The following is a 21,733-nucleotide window of genomic DNA, read 5'->3' as shown; positions in this document are numbered from 1 at the left end:
TCTACCACTGTTCCTGCTAACTCGTAACACACAAGATATAGAGAGGAAAAGGCGATATGCTTTGTTAATACAGCACATTTTCAGCAGTCGCAATACACTTCTATACAGAAAATATATATCGTGCATAATCAACACAATACTGATTGTATTATTGCCGCTGTTGCTTTGGCGGGTTTTGTGACAGAAAGTGTTGTGTTCGTGACAAATTAGCGAGGCAACAGAATGACACACTTAAAAGTTTTACACACATAATTTTCCATTTTCATATTCGGTATTCATCCTTTAAAGAGGTCACTACTTTGGAAGCAAACCCAAAATAGCTTTGCGAAATTTAAGTGAAAATAACTGTTGTCAAAAAACGTTCCAAAAATCCAGTACAAAAATAAATATTGTCTGTGACGTAACAAACAGACGCCAGTCCACGGACAAAACACAAATAAACACATATCTTTGGAACATTTTTTACTGAAGTAAATTCAAATAGACTTTTAGTGTAAAATATCGTTAAAAAACTAAAATATCACAAACGTGGCAACTTTTTTGTACCACTTGGCCTTAAGCAGCCTCAGCAAGCATGTGGAGGTTTGAGATTTGTTCAGATTATGACGACATAATGGGATAAACTCGTAGTTCAAAACGTTAGCAAGAAACAAACAATTGGGTTAAGAAATAAAAGTGATTAGTAGAAGAACGGCGAGATTTTGCTACAACGCAAGAGTTTGTATTAATCGGCATCAAGGGGAGGGCAACGATACGTCATCAGTGACGTCATGAACGACCAGAGTGATGTATTTGATCAATTGCGTCGTCATGCATGCAAGAGAAAGCCGGGTATTTGCAAAACCACGTGTTGTGACATTTAAATTGTCATGGTTCGTTATTTTGTCTGTGTTTTGTGAACTCGATGTGGAACAGTAATGGCCACGTCCCTGGTCACGTGTGTTTAGAGTTGCCACGGCAACGTAATTGTGACAATGTAAACGTGAAAACCCTGAAGATTTGAGTGATTCGGCGTCGGGGTTTGTATCGAACTTACACAATTAAACTTGTTGGTTTCGGACGGTTTCGATTGTACAGAAGTTGCCACCAAAACTTAAAAGGTTTATATTTCACATTTTAAGACTGTGAAAAACCACTTGAAAAACTTAATTTGTGATTGAACGGAACAACGAATACTTGAGTTCCAATACACCTAAATCTTTTACAACAAATTAGGTAAAAACGACTTTGGAACATTTTTTGGTTTCAAGAAAAGAAATAACAGCCACGAAAAAGCGCCGCGCGCCGGTAAAATACTAGAAAAAATAAACGAACGAAAGTTGGCAATGCACTGGATAAAAAGGCAAAAAGAAAAGTAAAAATAAAACTGTCGATGTACCATAAAATGCCTGCCCGGAAGATTTCACGAAGGCCGCATTGTTTGAAAACAAAGATCATTGTCGGTGGTCACGTGGTACCGGCCGATGACGCAATAATATTGGAATACATCATTTGACCGTTTGACATTGATCCTGCCTAAAAAGTATAAAATGTGATGTTTATTTAAACAATGAAGACTGGTCGTTTTGTGGGTTCCTAGAATTATACCTTACATCACAAGCAGCATACGAACGTTTCTTTTCGTAAATAAGTTAGCTTACTTACTCAGGAACAAATATATTTCGCTAAAATAAACATCGTAAGTGTCTTATTCAAATAGTACACAGTATACAAGGTGGAAATTGTGACAGCGATTGCAATAGAACGGTGAGAGATTTAAGAATCAATTACAACAGATATAAGCGCCCTAATATTTTGAATAAGGTAAACCCACAAAAAGCAGTGCAAAAAATCATTAAGTGCACCAAGCAAATATTTCAAACAATCCAATACCCCCCAAATAGTTAAAATAACGCCCCCAAATTTGTGTTAAAAGCCCTACTTGTGTAGCTGGTTGTTGCATGGCAAGGTTGGGATTTGAATTATGTAAGTTTTCGTCCATGGAACCTGTTGAATGAGTGGCAGTGAGAGATGGGTGCGGACCCTCTGGAAAAGTTGAATGCAATCTCTTATTACCTTTCTCCATGTATTTACAGAATGTTTAATTGATTTAGTATACAATAGACATGCAACATGAATATTAATGCCACCCTAGGTGATTTGGGTGTTTAAACTGTTCAAATGGAAAATCTTGTAGTAGACACAAAAATACTGGCTAAGTCATTCACATTTTGATATAAATTTGTAAACTGGCATGTTGCATTTTAAAACATTGCCGATCCCCTATAGTATAAGTGAAAATGGTTAAGTTGTATATTAGACAGTTGCAAATATGAAAGCATTTAAACTTACCACCTCCACTGGATCCAGGAGATTCCGATTTTACCATGGAATCCAAAATAATAGTGGATGGCGTGGAAGGTTCGAGTGTGTTTAGGTTTATTCCGGCCATTGCCATACTTTGTTGCTGCATTTTGGTGATTGGACAATCTCTGAAATGTAGAATATGGAAAATGGTTGCAAAGAAATAGTTTTTAGTTTGCTGCATACAGGAACCAAAGACTATTTTATCTGACCAGGTCTTATCAGTTTAGCTTTGTGGTGACAATACAGCGATCTTGACCATCAAACGGCCAGACAAAGACATCTTTGTGCTGACACACTTAATGGGTATTGGCCCCATTGCTTATAAAAAACGTTTTAATTTGTAATGCAAATCACATAATTAACATTTAGCCAACATCTAGGCTACCTGTTGGGCTTCACAGATTTATTTGGTTGTTGCTCTATCAATCCTGAATAGCTGAAAACTCAAATTAGAAAAACTTTCTCGAAATTCTAGACCTTCATATGCTGTTTGGCAACATACTAAAAACCAGAGATAAAACAGGAAATATCTTCTGTACATTAATGAGAATACTCTACAAAATATTTTACCCACTGATACATCTCTCAGATATTCTTCTTCATATGTCAACTAGCCAACACCATGACAGAGCAAGACACAGTTACTGCACTGTTTATCTTAAATAAGCAAACTACTTCCAAGCACTCACATAGTCTTGAAATAACTGAAATTCTCAATTCTTGCATTGTTTTGCCTTGCTCAAAACTTCTGTGACACCACAGTAGCAACTGACATACTCAACAGGATGTGTGAATGCCTTTATATAAAAACTATATTAGGCATTTACATAGGCCTGCACCAACTAATATTCCCAGTTCTCTTTGACCAAACATAATTTGGTCCAAGAATGTCTGGTTTTCTGAATTGAAACATGTGAATAGACTTTTGTTGTGACTTGATCAACCCAATACTGTTTTTTGTTGTGTTCCAGCAGTACTTAAAAATCAGCCTATCTTCATTATAAATTTCTAAAACCCTCAAGTTATAATCTTTACCTTGTCATCAAATACAGTGTACCACAATCCTGGTCCAACTGCATAACTCAACTTTATACGCTTGTTACTTGAAATAATAATTTCACAAAATTTCTGAAAATCAACAAACAAACTCACCGGTGTGAGAGTAGCAACTGCTTCAGGGAGGCAATCTCATCTTTTAAGGAAGCAATTTCATTCTAGAAAAAGATCAAATATTAATTTAAAATGATTGGAAATAAAAAGAATGCAGTTTTTGCAAAAAAGCATAGAATGAAACCATGTAGAATGCGACGCATACAAATAAAACTTTCCATATGAACATGTGGTCAACAGAGTACATAGATATAAAGTAAACTAAGGCAATTAACAACACACCCAGCAAACACACAAAATATTCTATATTCTGGATTCGGTTTAAACTGTTCTAGGACATTTTAGTCAAATCTTGCCACCTTGAGCTATAAGATTAGAACATTCTAGTATAGTGTTTTATTCTATATTGTCCATGCCTATGAGAAGAATAGCTTTGGTGGTAATTTTTTTAACCACAATAAAAATTATGGTCAAAACCACCAATGGAAAAGAACTTTAACACTCATCTTCATTTAAGAATACTGGTCTCACCTGAAGTTGGACGTTAAGATGTGTTAAGCCCTTGGCTTTACTTTCTAATCCATTCACCCATTTCTTCTTTTTATTTCGACACCTAAACATTAAGCAAAAGGAAAATTATTGACATCTATGAGTGGCTTGTCGATTACACCAACTTCTAAATTTCCAACCATCAGTTACATCAGGACTTCTATATTTTACAAGATCAAAACAAAATAACAATAAAGCGTGGGCCTGTGTTTATGATTCAATCTTTAAATGACATTCACTTATCTCACTTCACCAATTTGAACACAAAAAGGGGCCAACTGACATTTTGTAGGACTGGCCACAAGCAGCTATTGGTGGGCCACAGATAAAAAAAGATTGGGAACCACTGGTTTAAACCTTTTGAAATGACCACTTACTGAACCTGTCTTGTCAGAGAAACACATGAGACATACCTGCTTGCAGCTGCTCTATTACGCTCAAGGAATCGCTGCCTTTTAATATCAGGGTCAATGTCAAGTTGTTGGCGACCTCTTCTACGTAGAGGTTTCATGTCATCGTTATGTGATGTAGATGCAACCGGGTACGGAGCAGAGGAATCACTTGATGAGCTGACCTTCTGCTAGGACAATACTGTTGGGTAATTCTGTACGCTACTTAATAGTATGAAAACATATAAATGTGAAAAGTGGTTGAGACATCTTCACAGTATGCGCAGAAACTCTTAAAGAATTAAAGCATAGTAAATTTATCAATAGATGTGAAATAACTGGGAGCAAATAGGGCAGAATAGTAAAGTTAAAAAATTAGCCACTAAAGTTGGTAATGTTTGAAATGTCTACATAACCATGTCCATCATCACCAATGGCTTTACTATTAAAATAAACCCTTAAACTTTATAACTTTAAACATACATAATACCTTTAATAATACTTGAAGGAACAAAGAGAAAAGTAACAAAATCTACATGAGTGTATTTACCTCAGCTGCCATGGCATGCTGTAGGTTTGGGTTGTTGCTGGTGAGAGTTTCTTTTAATTTCTGTTAAAACATGAAACAGGTTTTTTAAAAATCATGCAGTACTAAACCATGATTCAATATAACAGTTGGCAGTAAAATTCTTGGCAGCCAAACTGTTTACTATCCAAGTAAAATTCTTACTAAACTATCAAAGCAAATGCTGCATTTTCTCGTAAGTTTCATTACATTACAGAGACATTACCATGAACACAACAAAAAGGTATTTTTGGTCATGTTGCAGGAACTTGTAAAGAAACAAAGCAGACATACCTGTTTTGCATCTGCTAAGTTGGAATTGCTTCCAAAATCATTTGACGAGGAAGTTCTGCTCAACGGTTGTTGTTGTTGTTGTGGATGGTTTGGCTTCACGACAGAGAATAATTACAATCTAAAATTCTCGGTACTTATTTGGCCACAACAAGCAAACCTTTCTCAAAAAACAGTTTTTGATGTTGCAAATTATGTTAAGCCTGGCCTTATGCAACCATTGTTAGTACACACGTTACCATCAAAGCAAGGTACATACATTCAGTTGGTCGAAACAGCTTAAAAACAAAACCCACCAGGACGGGATGTTGCCCTGCCATGGACAAACTTGACACAGAAGGTAGCGATGTATTGGTCGGCATGGTCATGTGATTGTGGTTTGGCATGGTATTGGACATTTTTCTTTCATTCATCTCGTTCATCATTGAGTACGGCACCATGTGACCCCTGCAAGTAATGTGACCATAAGCTTAATGTTTAAACATGAGGCAAAACACTGAATAAATCACTCCATAAAACTTGTGGCTGTTGAATATGACTCAGTCTATATTTACAGATTGATAAATCTAGAGCAGGGTTACTTAACTATGTATGTTGTAAATCTGTTCTTAGAGGTTCATGCTAAATACTTAAATGCTTGTTCATAAAAATACTCATATTAGAATGGAGAGATGTTTGGTTGAAAAAATACTTTGTTACATCTATGGCAGAGAAGGGGGTGAAAGAAGTGGAAAAAAAAAGAAAAAAAGTTCGCTTTCCTAGAACCTATAAATAACCACAAACAACATTGCTTGTCGTCCTTTTTATGCAGTCTTTTTATGAAACTATCATTGCTATAAACTATCAAGAAACTTATTATAAAGAAACATAACAAGTCTAGTACGCCTTTTTGTTCAGCAAGAAGTTTTTCAAAGCTGTAAAACTTTTAGCTGATCAAATGTTTTGCTTGATTTTTTTGTATGGCAACTTACTGTTGTTCGTATGATTGCTCATTTGAACCTCCTGAAGCTCGCTGTATGACAGAAGTTCCGTGTGACATCGGACCAGAACCATCACTCCCTACAGATGCAACCGACATCGGACGTTCTTGTTTTGGGAGGATGAGGGTGGAAACATTTTGATGGGGCTGAAATTTAAAAAATATAGAACGAATTTTAGTTGGGTTGTAGTTTCATACGAATAATAATGGACAATTGAGAAAACGTCAGAAAGTGAATACAGGAATCAGCCAGTGCAAGTCGGTGACCGACGGATCTGTTTTTACAAATTAGGATAGTAAAGTTAGGCGAAATTAATATTTCTGTAAATAAAGATCTTATACTGGAGCTGATCGTCTTTTACTCCTTTTGGAGCTCTAGGAATATAATAATGAGCAATTGATATTTTCAAAGGTATTGTCGCAAGGTCTCATTGGGTGACATATGTATTAATCTGATTTAACAATGACAAATTAACAATTGATATTATTGATATTATACAGTCTTGGTGACAAATTTTGGTACATGTACTTCTGAAAAATCTTAGTAAGTATTACATTAACATTTTACTCGCACTAAACATTCTTGGTAAAGTTAAATATATAGAAAGCAACAACTTTCAGAAAAAAATTAAAGTGATCAACATACAGCGTAGTTGTTCGAGGATATTGTTCGAGTGGCTGAAACTTCCTTTATTGAGTTTTCCATGGGAGCTGCAGGTTGAGAAGCAGCCGATGTTGCCAACGGCGACGCCGCTGAGGCTGCAGCAGCAAACACGGCCTGGTTTGGGAAAAAGGAAATTGTTGGGTATCACACAAAACCACAGCATCAGGTTACTTATGACACTTCCAATCAACGGAATGTTTGAAACATTGAGTCACAATTATTAAGTGGGCCAGTTTACTTGCGAAAAATTATGTTACTGTAAACTACACATTTCAACAGAAATGATAATAAAGTTTATGAAAGCAAAACTTATATCTGACCTGAGCAAATGCTCTTTGTTGGGCGTCAGCCATCATAGCGTTTGGAATCAGTCCTGAAAAATGCAAAAAAATTGGCAATGAAAATTTTATAAACTAAATATAATGTCTTCGTAAATTAACCAAATCACTTTATTAATGGCTCAGACTAATTTTGACAAAATGTACACAAGCTTTTATGCAAAGCAATGAAGAAAGTTATATTTTACAAGTTCTGGTCGTGGCGTATATATATAAAAAAGTTACACAGATAAAGAGGTTTACAGATAGAAAGACCCAGTTAAGATCAATTAATTTTACAATATTTGTATGTATTGTGGTGCTTAATTACTTAGTTACACTATAAAAAGACTTGCTTTGGATGTGTTTGTGTTTATCATTAGGAAATAGTAAACGTTCATTTGAATGAATGGTCAGGTAAATTGAAAGCTTTCCACACACAATGTGACTGGTTGTGTTTACTCACCGACTGGCATTTTAATGGGAAAATCTCGAAACTATAATTGCCCAACCCTTTTCCTGTAATGATGCAATACATAGAATGGGCAACTGACTTATTGTGTGCTCTGAGCCTATTTATAAACACAGCCATGCAACATTATGGTGGTATAAATTAATGTTCTTCATAGGTTTATTTATAAAATACTAATCATCCCTGTTAAGCTAAACTAATCGCTCATCACAAAACACCACCACGCTGTCACTAAAGCTATTTTCGACAACTTTACTTTAAAGTTTGTCAAGTTTTTAAAAAAATACTACAGTTTTTTCTATTAAACAACATTTTATCGCAAACCTCTGTGCAATATTGTATACCACTATTAAATAATACCACTATAAATCTCCTCCCACGGCTAATTTCTTTCCATACATCTGAATTAATGCTTAAAAGTGAAATGTAAACTGGATACAGAGAAAGAAATGTTCTGGAATGCTCACGACTCAGCAATTAATCTTATCTTGGTCTGCACAGCAGGAAATGATGTCCATTTCCTTTGTGAGTAGTTTTTACAAACAAAACTCATTTATGCCAACAAATATCTTGAAAAAAATGGCCTAAATTTTTTTGGAGGTAAAAGTAGTTGTTCATTTTGTCACCCAAATGTATGTTACAACAAAATAACTACCCTATTATGAGTTTACAGTATATACATTGAAGTGTCGCTATGCATGACAGAATTTAAAAATTTCTTGTAAACAAACCCATACTATTTTGTTGCAAAAAACCCCATAATATTTTGTTTGTAATACCAACACAGCAAACTATAACGTTGCATAATGGAACTTGGAACTTCTGAAGGGGTTGTTATTTTTACTGTGAATATTTTTTTTTACAGCTGATTCTTGTGTTACAAAAGGACACAATTTGGAAAAAAAACATCAAATTTAATGTGAAACAAACCTGTTGGGAAGGGCATTAGAGTTGGACTGAGCAGCGTGGCTGGAACCTGCATAGGTGAAGTTGCATTATATCCTGGCAGGGCAGGAATCGGACCTTGCGGGGACGGTATGAGAGGTGGAAGAAAGTATTGACCAGCCCCAGATAGTAACCCAGGTGAGGGGAGAGTTGGTGTAAGGGCAATAACATGAACTGGTTGCTGTAAAACAAAGTGTTCTTATCTTTAAAAATGCAATGGTGGGAATAGATTTAAGTTGATGTATTTATGCTAAAAAAATAGTATATATATATATATATGTGTGTGTGTAGTAATCATTGCAAAATTAGTCTTAAATTGTTGTTTTTTACAAATAAAAACAAATTTCCAAAACAGATTTTCAGCATATTTAAACAGAAATTGACAAGCAAGAAAAAGTTCCACAGTTTAATTGAGCTTCTAGAAAAGTTTAGACAAATCATTAACCATTACTACAAAGAGGAAGCACAGATATGCCGTAGTAACTTACACTAGTTCCAGAGTGACTCACTACGTCACCAGATGAACTTATACACAAAGGCCAAGTTGGTGTTGTTGGGGTTTTCGTTTTGTGGTTGTTGTTTCGAAGTTGAAGTTGTTGAACTACAGACGCTGCCCTGAGTTGCTTAGGGGTAAAACCAACCTATAAAAACATTGCATGTTTTATAACCTAATACAAAACTATTCAGAATACAGGAACTGGTAAACATATACAGTAATATAAAGCTTAAACGACATAAACATGAAATTAGAAACACAAATCACGGATTTCCTCATAATTCTGAGTATAAAGAGACTGGCGCGTATTGTTATTAACATTGTCATGTTTAAAACAAAACGTTTCGGCAAAAACTTATGCCATCATCAGTTTTCTTTGAAACATGACAATGTTAATAGCAATATGGACCAGTCTCTTTATACTCAGAATAAACACAAATATTTTGGATATTTGTCATATACTTTGTTTACATGTATTTCAACTATGTTTTAAAAATATGGAAAGAATATGAACATATATATCCAACAGTGATATGCCTCTAATATTCGTGGGCAAACTGGTCGGTCCAACATTCTAAGTTTTTAATTCCACCACACATTCCATCGTTTCCCAACTTTCCCGGAAACTTTTAACGTTCAGGAAGTTACGCCTATCATGATCCACAGCCACAAATGATCAAAAATCCGTGTAATTATCAGGGAAAATGTGGTACGTGCAGGCAATTTTGTTATTACCACACGCCAAGGTTGTAGTTATGTGGATAGGGAAGAGAGGTGACGTCATAAGCTTATTCGAATTGGGAGGAACAGTCTCGTTTTGCCTGAGGGCTAGTGACACTCAAGTTCAATTCCATACAAGTACAAGCAAGTTTACACAATAAATCTTTAACATAGGTCACCAAATATGTAACTTTACAACAAGCAAGAGATAACCATCTATTTTTTGTCTTATGATCAAAACTACACAACAGTTTTACAGAAAAACAAAATTATTAACCAAAATCAATATATATTCATAATGACAGAGATGACAATTAAGATCTGAAACTACGTCACAAAATGCTGCACTGAAACTTGATATGAATCAACGCATACATAAATAGTGATGTAATAGACTCCCAGTGATTCAATATTTGTATCGTGGTGTACCCCGCTAAACTTACGTCTTTTTGTGCGGTTTTAAACTCGCGGTCGAAGGGGTTTTCCTTAAGTTCATCAAACAAACCAATCTCTTTTCCCATTTGAAGAACACGTGTGGGTGTTGGAGTTTGATCTAAAAATAAAGTGTTTCATATTTTATTTCTGCGACCAAAACTTCTACAACATTGTCATTAATTGCTCTTAGAAGCACTGTATCTTGCTATGTAGAAGATTGAAGACATACAACAAACACATGTGTACCAATTGGCAGAACATCCTGCAAATTTCCTACTCTTGTGGGACCAAGTTTCAGAGTCATCTGATGTTTTTGTTTGTGTGTATCAAGTCTTTCTGATGTTAAAAACCTCTAAAAACAATGATAACCAATTTAGAAATTCGCAAATTTTACAAGAAGAGAAAACAACCCAACCTAGCCCATGCCAAGTTGTTGATTGTTAAATATGCATTGAGCTCAATCTGGCATGCAAAACATTCATCAGTTTTTAAGGTTTTTAAAATATATATATTTTAAGTTTTTAATACATATATTATTATATTTTAACTAGCTAAGCCTGACAGTTAAATATTTCAGAATCAATCTATGCATTTTTTCTTTTACTTTAAACATATATATATGTTGTACCTGCCCACATCCAAGGGCTGAGCACGCAAACGGTTTTCGTAACTTGTCATCATTTTCGCCACCAGTTGGCTCAGACATTATAGGTGCTTTCAGCCAGACACTACTACTTTCTTATGTTAAAAACCTAAGAAGAGAAAACAAAGTTTAATGTTAGGGCACAAAATCCGAATTTTCACCGATTTCAAAAAGTAGAACATGAACTCAATTGGAAGAAAGAGGGTTTAATTTGCGAGTGGTCGTGCTTCACAATTTTGAAGGCAATTACACTTTTCTATGTTAAAAACACATAGCTGGTTAATAGGTCATTTAGAAAGTGTGGTACATCAGCATGAACTTGATTAAATGAACAGACAACAGAAAGCAAGACCACTAACACACCAAAGCAAGCCTTAAACCAGAATTTTGAATTGAAACTATAAATTTGAACTATATATGGATCAAGCTTTTTTGATCATGTAAAGTAGCTTAACATATTTCAAGCACTATTCATGAATTATCTACAAAGAGCTTGAAGACAACTTTATGTACAATCAAGTTCTGGCAGTTACATCGTAATTTACAGGAAATCATTTTGCAACTTTCATGCAACTGCATTATCAGGCAGTATTGCCTTGTTGTAGGACTAAGGTTTGGGAGATGATTCAACTAATCACAAGCGCGAAACTTGCTTGCTTGCTCCCTAACACGTCTGTCATATTCTGGTCGGTTTTGACTATAGGCAGCATATGCCTCGGCTTGAGCTGGATCACGAATGTTGGGTTCTGTAAGCAAGTCCTGTATTCCCAGTAGAATCTGCTTAACTGTAATAGCTGGTCTCCAATCCTTGTCCTCGTCAAGTATTGATAAGCAAACTGTTCCAGAGGGATAAACATTGGGATGAAACAATCCAGGCTCAAATCGGCATTTGGGTGGAGATGATGGATAGTCATCCTTGAATATCATTCGCAGTTTGTACAAACCACCATCCCATAGTGTGTCAGCCTTTCCAGGGATCGCACACTCCCATTGCATAAGGTTAATGGTGCCGTTTTCGTTCTTCATTGGTTTAGCGACGAATCCATGTGGGTGATCTTTTCTCCATTTTTTCCGTTCTTCTGCGAGTCTGGCAGCGGCAATCCCTTCCATTTTTCTACTCCACAATCCAATACTTTAAACAGAAAAGACTCACACAAAACTGCACAACTGATATGCCCTTAAACATGCATGAAAGTTTCAGGTTAATATACATATTCCTGAGTAAAGGAGTTTTTGATCGGAGCGAGGTATTTATTTTTGCTGTGATTTCATGTACAGTATGTCAACTAGAAAATATTTAACATATTTTAATGTATTAGTTAATTTTGCTCTGCGGATTAGCATTAAATTTAAAACAATTTTTTTTTTTACCTGGGGCATATATGCCAGATTGGTTAAGTTTTTAGTGTGTGCAAAGGATTTTTTCAATGAGCGTTAATTGGGCAGATTATCAGAACATTTTTCTATGTTATTGCATAAGCTAGTTGTTTTGTCAGCAAAATTTCGCAACATTTTTCCAATCTGGTACCTAGTTTATATCTGTCAGTATGGATTTTGTGCAAAATAAGTTTACTTTTCTAAACTATAGGAATATAACTTAGTGGGTTTTAAAGGAAATGACTCCTTTTAATTGCTTACATGCTTTTGATGCTGTTTCCAAATTGAGGGTAAAGTTTTCATGAAAGTTTTCTGTTGGAAACGTTTTTTTAGTGTTAACTTCTTGATTTTACCATTGATCGACGTATCAATTTAATTGGTACGGAAATATCATTATCTCAATCGCTAGCTTAGAACATCATGAGTACAATAACAATAAGTTAACTACACAACCACACTTTTCGAAAAAAAAGGATTGTTTCTAGAATTCCGTATCGCGAAAAACGACAATGAGTGTTAAAAATTACCACAAACGTTCACAACGAGCAAAAAAATATTTATGAAAAAATACAGCAAACTCGTGCGCCTAAATAAATTGATATAATCCTCGTCCCGTTTTGTGTTGTTGCAATAAAAACAAAAAAGTTTAAATATATTATTGGTAGCTGGCAGTTGGTTGTAGAGTTACTAGTTTCTAGTGTAGAGAAGACAAAAAAAACCCTAATTTTTATTTTAAAACGTTTAAAGCACAATTTTTTAAATTTTGAATTGTGTCACATTTTTAAACATTATAAAACTTGATTCATAGCAAACTGTTTAGATTTATAGAAATCAGTAATTTGTCAGCGCAAATCAACTATCGCTCTCTCTCATCCAGTCTAGTGAGGAAGGTACGTTAACATAAGAAACCCGGTACTTGATAAAATGCATTAATCACAAACTAACTGTTTGGCGTGTTGTAAACCAATATTCTCTTGCATACATATACACTGATCATCTGAAAACTGTGTGTTTAGTACTTCAAAAGTTTCATTTGTTAACAAGCATCTGGTTTGTTAATGTCAGCCCCAGTAACCCACATTCATACTTACTTGTATTTGAATATTCGACGTAATAGTATTATCCACGCATATTGGTAGGACTGGTTGGACTTGGAATGAAAGTTTTGCAAGAACAACTTTGCACAACAAACTTGCAATTTGTAAGAAATGTCGCACAGCGGTAAGCATCGGAAGAAAGAAGATGCAAAACACGCATCTCGAAGTAATGTATTCCAAAGGCTAGGTGATGATCAACCCGTACGAAAGTACGAACAGCAGGTGAGGTTTTTTTGACTTTTTTCTTCGAAAATTAGAGGCAACCAAAATTATAAACCAAAAAATAATTCTACACCACGTTGGAATGGTTATTGATAAATCTTTCCAAATATCGTTTGTTCCCAAATTAAGAATGTTGTATACTGACCAGATTGGAAAGTTGGTTGTTTGCACGGAGGATTTGGTTTCGGCGATCGTTAATTGCGCGGACGATCGCAACGTTTTTTTCGTATGTTAATGCATTAGCTCATTAATATTGCCCGGATTATCGGTAAATTTTCGCTAAACATTTTTTCCAATCTGGTATATTGTTCTATTGTTGCAGGACAAATACTACGACCATAAAAGTAAACACGACAAAACGGATGAACCGATTTTAAAGCATAAGTTTGAGAATACCAAAAAGAAAAACAAATTAAAGTCTTCATCCAAGGTACATTTTGGGTTGAATTATGATAAGGCAAACTGTGCCTTAATCAGTGTTTTTCTTGCTATGCAGGATGTACTCCAGATAAAGGAAAAAAGCAAGAAACATGAATATATAGGTAGGTAACCTAACAAGTTATATAACAGAAAACCAGGTACAAGTATTTGTTGCCCATAAGGGTGTTGGTAGATTCTGTACTCATTTAAAGAGTTTTATTGTACTGGATCTAGGACATATTTAGATGTCAGAACACCCTCCCCGCAGAACTGCAACAAAATGGCCTTTTTGACTTGATTACTAAAATATTTCTTTATTTAGATGAAATCCCAAGGCATTCATCGAAAGTTCGTCGAGAATTTGATGAACACAACAAAGATTTTACGAGAGACCACCAACACCACTCAAGGTGTGCTGGCAACATATTAAAATATTTGTGTTTCATTTTTATATATTTAAAGTTTGGTGCACCATTACTGTTTTTACACCCATTGCTTGCTTACCAAAATTTATAGTTTATTTTGCAGTGGCAAAATCTTGTTTTGTTTTAATAATTTTGTCTCATTGAATTCAGATCAAAGGCGGATGAAGCTCGGGGTCACAAGCGAAAAGTTTCACGATCTTTGTCTCGCAGTTCTTCTCCTACATCACCACCTCGTCAAATTAAACATGTCACTAAACGGCAAAGATACCAAAGTCCTTCTCCTGAACCAATGTACAGACCTAAGGTTAGTTACGAAATGTACATCAAACAGGGTTTGTAAAACTACACACTGTAGTCCACAAATTAATATGTAGTAACATGTAATGTGGTTTTACAACAAGCAAATGAAAACCTGTTTTCTTGGCTTATTACTTACCCTAAGATAATTTTTACCATCTCCTTTTGTAGTAAACACTGTTGAGGTACTGGCGTTGAATCTCTGACGTTTTTGCTTTAGGATCAGGAGCGTGGTAGGAGCAGAGAAAGAAGAGGAAAAAAACAATATGATCCTCATCTTGATGTTCAACCACATCCGGACGTTGCAAAACAATCTCGATCACACCACAGCCTTTCCAAAAGTAAATGATTCAATCAAGCTTTTTATTTTATTTCAGCATGTTTTTGATCCTAAGTTTTAATTTTTGTGTAAAAATTAGTTTAATGTCAACATATTTGCATGATATTTAGAGCACGGAGAAAAGCCCGTGTCATCACACGATTCCTGGAGTCACAAGGATCAAAGAAAAGAGGAGGTCATTTACAAGAAGCAAGCAACAGACAAGAAAAAGTATGTTTTCCATGTGATTACATCTCCTAAACCTAATTAACCTTTATAGGCTAAAATTACGCTTGGTTAAGTAAATATTCAGTGATTAAAGTTTCTCTGTAAATACACAGACATTATCAATTGGCAAGAGAGGACCGTTACTCAGATGACAGTTTTTCAAAAGAAAGCAAGCGCTCTTCACAAACAGGTAAATTGTCTAATTTCCCATGCTGTTTTTTTTTGCTAAATCTGTTGTTTTTTTAAGATGATTTGTCAGAGGTGAGTTATGGTCACGAGGCTCATTACCACCGACAACAGGATTATGACAAAGTCCAGAAAAAACACAAACAACAGAAGAAGGAGAAGACCATGGGGTATTCCGGGGATGAGATTATTCAAAGAGCACACCAAGTTCAGAAGAAACATGATCGGTGCGCTGAGAATAAATATTTAAGCTGATTTAATGTTTTGTATAAGCAAAAGAGTCATAATAACCATTGAGAACAGCAGGAAGTAGTAGACACTGTTTAGACCTATGAGGTCTCATCAGTGTACTGGTTATCGTAGTACAATGTTTTGATGTTTTTTCTGTTTTTTTGGCTGTAGTACTCGTCCGATTGAAGAGAAACCGAAGAAGAAAAAGTTGATCGAGCGTCGGGATGAGAGATCAACATCATCTCACCACACAGAGTTTTCATCAAAGTTTGTAAAATGTTTTTCATTCATGAAATAATTATGTTCTATTTTTTTCAATAAGTTTTTTTTCAATAAGAGAAATTGTGTTTAATTTAGTTTAAAAAGTTAAAAATAAATTCATGAACCTTCTATGAACAACTGTATGTGGTCTTGAGATTTTTTATTCACGAAATATTGATACTTACTATAATTTTTCCAGTAGTTAAAGTTTTTAACCAAAAATGTGTCTAATTTGGATTAAAATTAAACGGGACTGCTTAGTATGCCTGACAGCAATAGTCGCACAATATTAGATTACAAGTTTAAAAATAGTTTTTGCTGCTTGTAGTGAGGATGTTGCCAAAGCAGTTTTATCCAAAAAGAAACACAAGGAATATTATCAACAACCGCGGAGTCCATCAAGGTCTATAACACCTGACTACCACAGCAGAAAACTATCTGCAAAACATACAAAGTAAGAATGCATATATTTGCTTGTAAAAAAACTACTGAATTGTTGTGAAAAATGAATCCAAAAACTAGTTTTAAAAAAGAGGAATGTGTTGAACTGAGTATTGAACAGTTCTAACCTGGACATGGTGGTAGGATTCAACTGGAAATTTAAGAACCTATATGAACCTGTTGTTAACAAATGCATGTTTAGGCCTTTATGATTCACTTCAAGCACTGTATTCATGCGGTTACTATGGCACGCTGCTCGTGAGAATACTGGAGCTAGAATATTTGAATCCCACCACTACCTGGACCATGTTCAATATAGCTTTGTGTCTTGGTTTGGAAATTATAATTGTTGTTAACTTTTGATGTTAACTTTTGATGTTGATTTAATCTCAGGCATCTTCAATCACCTGAAAGCGACAGCATGAGCGATCATGGAGCAAAGAAAAAGACGAAGATGAAAAAGAAGAAGAAACACAGGATGACGGAGGATGATTTTGAAGATCAACGTTTTCCTCCAATGAGAAACCAAAGATTGGAGGAAGAGGTAGGCAGCTTGATTTTTTGTTGATCTTATCCAAAATAGAAATTAATTTGAAATCAAACAAAAACTTTAATAATTTTGTGAGGATATTGCAGTATTTTAAAAATTCTGATTTTTCATAAAACTAAATACAATAACCATCTGAAACTCTTTGGTATTTCTCGTGTTTTACAGGATGTTGAAAGTGGAAAAATGAAGAAAAAGGTAAAGAAAAAGAGAAGCAGGGATCAAGAAAGGGACACAAGAAGTAAATCCGAGAGTGAAGAGAGAATCGTGAAAAAACAACGAATGTCTAACAGGTTCACATGATGTTATTTGCAATTTGGTATATTTCAAAGAGTAAGAGTAAAAACCTTACTTTTGTGAATTTCTTTAATGGCTTTTTAAAAATTTGATTTTTAAATCCCACCCAAGTGATTCAACAAGTCTGTTTTCTTCACATTCAAATATGATTAATTTTAGGGAGTTGGAACCCGTTTACAAAGAACCTATCTTTGAGTCAAGAAAAGAAAAGAAGAGAGAGGCAAGAATGGAGAAAAAAGTTCCTCCTGTAATGAGAAGATCTCCAGGATTTAGAGATTTAACTCCTCCTCCAGCCAGAGAAAAAGTTCCTCCAGCAAGAAGAGTTTTATCTCCTAAGAGAAGCGACAGGTGGGATTAAAAACTAATAGCAAAAGTATTCAGTCTGTTTGTAAGCTTACATAACTGTCGTGTTTAGTGATACAGTAACTACTAAGGCACAGTACGACCTACGATTTTATACTCTGTTAAAATCTGTTACCAAGGCTTACTTTGTCATAAAGCTAACAGGAGATTCCAAAAACACAAACTTTTATCTTACTCTGTGGTAAATTAATTTATTTTTCCTTTTTGAGCAACAATTTTTACAAACAAAAACAAATCAGTTTTATAATACTCGATCTTGGTTGGGTCTCTTTAATAAGTGAATTAAGTTACAAAATAAGTTATCTTGGGCCAAACCATTGGATTCTGATCAGAATGCAGAGACCTCAAAAGTTATTTTATTTGTTACCACTAAAACAACCACAAAAATGATGTTAAAACATTACACTAGTTTTATTTTATTTTTAGTCGACATCGCCAAAGATCTCCAGTTCATCATCTCCCGCCTCCGCCAGTGTCTCGTAACTCACATTCCTCTCATGAGCGAGATTCCTACAAACCCAGGGATGACAGAAGAGAAGTGAGAAAGGATTCGTTTATCCAGGAACGTGGGTTGGAGAGAAGAAAAGTCGAAGATGTAAGAGGTGAACATCGTCCTACAAATGAAGAGCGTAGAATTAGGGAAAAGGAGTCGTCTCGTGGAGCTCATGTTGCCGAAAGACAAGTTTACGGCAGAAAGAGTGACGTGTTCGCAGAAAAACAACTCTCGTTTGAAGACATGAAGAACCTGCAATTGCTCAAAGAGCACCTGAATGCAGAGAAACGAAAACCTCTTCGTCGTTCAGAACAGGATTATGCAAAGCGGGATCGACCTCCAGCGATACTAGAACGTCGCATCGACCCACCTCCTTCTCGAGGTGAAAGAACAAAATCAAACTGGAAATTGCCAGTAGTTGATCATCCACCAAAACAAAGTGATTACAGAGATAGGAAATTACCACCAATGAAGGCGGAGCGCGTCCAGCGAGTTCGTGAAATTAGAAAACCATCTCCATATAATGATCCTCCGAGAACTCGACGGGTTCCACCAATGGAATGGCAAAAGAGCACAAAATCATCAAGCTCCCGGGAGCGGAACATATCGAAAGAACGCTGGCCTCCAGCTCGCAAGCCCATTGATGACATCATCAGTGATGACAGATACAAGGATGGCAAGACAAGGAGCATTTCTCGTGACCGAAACCACTTTTCCAGCGAGAGGAACACTCCGACCATTAGTGAAACGTCTGGGACTTACAGGGAAGTGCGAAAGAGTGGAGATCAACACAGCAACAGGGATTTAAGACTCGAGGTGACGATTCATGACAGCGGAGCGAGTGTCGATTATGACAAAACAAAAAGGTAAATTAGTGGTTTAATTTAATTGGGTGTTGTTTTTAATCAGCTTCATTTTTTGTCCCTGTACACAACTCAATAGTCACATCCCTTTAACTTAACATTTACAATTGCGTCCTTACAATATTAATCAATTTTAGGAAGTCCAGACCATCGCCTGCACGTGTTGTGGCATATGATCATCAGAGGACACATGATCGAGCCTCTCAACATAGCATGTTGTCACATTCAAGAAGTGCATCAAATCCAAAAAGGCATGTGTCATTTTTTTTGTCTGCAGGAATTGTATCTTGTTGGACAGCATAAATTACTTATCATTGTCCATATGTCAACCTCACCAATAAACTAATATATTTAGAGCGGACTTACCGAAACGCCCACCTGGTCGACCGGAAAACTTGCACCGCCAGAAGGCGCACGAGAGCAATGTACGTCATTTGTCACATGACCGTCCTCGTAGCCGCGAATATCTAGTCAGGCGTGACGGTAGCAGGTAATGTTAACTTGACCCCGCACAAATCCTCAATGAACTTTTTCTTTTGAATTTCACTGTAGCCGCCGAGGCACTGAACCGAAACCGGCTCTCCGCGATAAGATGTCCGCAATCAACCGTGACAGGTCACGTGCCTCTTCAACTTCACGAAGTTCGACTCGCTCGCCAAGAAGGCAACGACGTCACACACCTTTGGCGCCACGTAGTGGCCGTGCAGACAGGAAATTATCAAGAGGACGACCCGAAAAAGGTTGCTGTTGTGACTCCACATTTGAATAAATTATGTTTTGTGCTTTTTGATTGTGTTTTTCAGTGATGTTATTAAAAATTTTTTCGGAAAGTGAAACAGTTAAAAAAAATCTTGTTTTGTTAAATTTAATATATTTTTGTGCAGATTCCAGGCATCCTTATAATAAACAGAAGAGAAACAAAGAGAAAAAGGCAGAACCTTCTTCGCCTTCGACAAAGCGAGAGAAGGAATCCAAATCTGGTAACTTTTACTTATTTAATCTTGATTACAACAACGCCGCTATTCCCTTCATTTTATGAAATAATAGAAGCTGCTGACGTGTTGGAAGTTGATTGGACGGGACTGGAAGCTCCTGAAAAGGAGAAAGAAGAAATTGATCCTGGGTCCGTCCTCTCTCGCTTTACTCCAGGTAAGTCTTCTGGAACGAATATATTTCAACTGTTTCAAAGTTTCTGATCAACAAACTAAACTACTTTCGAATTTATTATGACACTAATTTATGACCTGTGTTTATTCGTCATGGCTCGTTAAACAACGTCATACATGCAATTCTCGTCGTTACAAACTCGCTTTGAGATAATATGGTATCCTCAATGCGGGCTTCTTAAAAAAATAACTTGTTGTCATGGTAAATTTGTTTGAAAATGTTCCATTTCTTCCCCAGCTAATGTCCTGCTTCGCATGGGAGTTTCGAGCAATTTGCTTCCTGACGAAGTTTTACGAAAAGTCGTGAAGAAATGTGGAGAAGCGAGAGGACCGCGTAAGTTTCCGCATGAGGCCTCTATCAGAATGGTTGAAACACCCTTACATTCAAGATCTACCGTGTGATGTACAACCGTTTAATGGGGACTAGTGTGTCTGGGTCTTGCATTAATTTATAGCAGCCCGGGTCAGAAAATACGAATCTTTTGCAGAAACCCCGTCTTTGGTTTTGGATCAAGGTCTAGGCGCACTCAACCGCAGCGAGGCGGAACGGCGATCGTCATGGTTGAGTAACTTTACGGACAAGTCACGTGGCGCGCGTATGACGTCATTCAGCGACGCGAGATACCGGCAGAGGATATTGGGGATCGATGGGGTGAGTGAAGTTTTCAAATTTAAAATTTTAGAAACTCCATGGGAAATTTGCGTTGATTTTGTTCACAGGACTTACGGATTCCGACCCACACTCCTTATATAATAAACGCCCGCACGTACTCTGCATCCATCAAACACTATCTCACAAAAACGGCAAACAAAATTCCCATCGAGGTGCAGTGACGTCAGTGAATGATGACGTAACTGCTTTGTGGAAAGTTGTTGAGACATATGCGTGTGCGGATTATCTGTTGTGTCTTTGTGCCGTTTGGAACGAATACAATCATGTGGATTGGTTTAACCAAGCTGGATACACAGACGATTATTCAGTGCAGATGTTGTCAAATATGACAACTAAAGATGCATGGAGTGATTGAAGTTGCAACTTGCTTGCCAAGCGCTCGACGAAATTAAACACTAATACGTCAATGCAAAACAGCATTTCCAGCTATTAGCCTGCAGTGCAATTAAGAAGGTGCCGTGTTCATGTTGATCAGCAGCTCTGACCACTGTTGGTATGATACATTATTGCTAATGATATACTAAGCAGAATAGCGCGTTGCTTGGAAGTGAGAGTCCGACAAACTTTCACAAAATGCATCGAAAGAGTAAAATGTAATCGAAACACCCCAAGTCACACACATCTGTTACGCAAATGTTGGCTTCAAATTTCTGTATCAGATGGCTTCACATTTCGACTTGAGTAAGCCAACATGTTCAAGATGAAACATGACATTGTAAAGAAATGTTACGTAGCGTTTGTCTACGCAGTGTAATCCTCCACAATGTCCTTCAATTTCTTAAAGCGGCTAAAGATGTTCGCCCACAATTTCTACAGGTCAATGAACCCTTTTCCAACACCAAATGAAGTGTATTTAATGCAGTAAATTAGCGACAAATTGCCAGCGACTATATACAGTTCGTTTGT

At 36.3% G+C, this 21,733-nt stretch overlaps 3 protein-coding genes across 5 annotated transcripts; 1 reads left to right on the top strand and 2 right to left on the bottom strand.

Moving 5' to 3' along the window:
• Window positions 1-45: 45 nt before the first annotated feature.
• On the bottom strand, window positions 46-11,032 carry LOC145909264 (cyclic AMP-dependent transcription factor ATF-7-like). Of its 3 annotated transcripts, none has more exons than XM_082996607.1 (17): window positions 10,907-11,032; window positions 10,525-10,630; window positions 10,287-10,396; window positions 9,116-9,268; window positions 8,613-8,808; window positions 7,214-7,266; window positions 6,876-7,007; window positions 6,222-6,376; window positions 5,547-5,697; window positions 5,254-5,346; window positions 4,945-5,004; window positions 4,419-4,585; window positions 3,988-4,069; window positions 3,499-3,560; window positions 2,332-2,471; window positions 1,922-2,025; window positions 46-1,515 (listed from the first exon to the last, which is right to left on the bottom strand). In XM_082996607.1, the coding sequence occupies exons 1-17, from the start codon at window positions 10,982-10,984 to the stop codon at window positions 1,447-1,449; spliced, it is 1,911 nt and encodes a 636-aa protein (XP_082852733.1). In that variant the 5' UTR covers window positions 10,985-11,032; the 3' UTR covers window positions 46-1,446. The 3 variants fall into 3 exon arrangements, with proteins under 3 accessions (XP_082852733.1, XP_082852734.1, XP_082852735.1); XM_082996608.1 differs by having other exon boundaries at window positions 4,419-4,582; XM_082996609.1 differs by having other exon boundaries at window positions 5,553-5,697.
• On the bottom strand, window positions 11,031-12,150 carry LOC145909265 (SUMO-conjugating enzyme UBC9-A-like). Its single transcript, XM_082996611.1, has one exon. It carries the CDS (start codon window positions 12,029-12,031, stop codon window positions 11,552-11,554), a length of 480 nt encoding a protein of 159 aa, XP_082852737.1. The 5' UTR covers window positions 12,032-12,150; the 3' UTR covers window positions 11,031-11,551.
• A 1,287-nt stretch (window positions 12,151-13,437) lies between these two features.
• On the top strand, window positions 13,438-21,593 carry LOC145908205 (uncharacterized). The gene is made up of 23 exons (XM_082995429.1): window positions 13,438-13,617; window positions 13,940-14,047; window positions 14,114-14,159; window positions 14,360-14,447; window positions 14,613-14,766; window positions 14,980-15,100; window positions 15,210-15,309; window positions 15,420-15,496; window positions 15,554-15,719; window positions 15,895-15,990; window positions 16,313-16,438; window positions 16,819-16,969; window positions 17,141-17,265; window positions 17,429-17,617; window positions 18,059-18,991; window positions 19,126-19,239; window positions 19,344-19,478; window positions 19,541-19,728; window positions 19,873-19,968; window positions 20,036-20,137; window positions 20,393-20,488; window positions 20,643-20,806; window positions 20,875-21,593. Exons 1-23 carry the CDS (start codon window positions 13,507-13,509, stop codon window positions 20,986-20,988), a joined length of 3,600 nt encoding a protein of 1,199 aa, XP_082851555.1. The 5' UTR covers window positions 13,438-13,506; the 3' UTR covers window positions 20,989-21,593.
• The last annotated feature ends 140 nt before the right edge of the window (window positions 21,594-21,733 follow it).

Source organism: Ascidia mentula, chromosome 7 (genome assembly GCF_947561715.1).
Source record: "Ascidia mentula chromosome 7, kaAscMent1.1, whole genome shotgun sequence".
NCBI classification, from domain to species: domain Eukaryota; kingdom Metazoa; phylum Chordata; class Ascidiacea; order Phlebobranchia; family Ascidiidae; genus Ascidia; species Ascidia mentula.
Note: the sequence above shows the minus strand (reverse complement) of the source record. Positions and strands in the feature narration are given on the sequence as shown.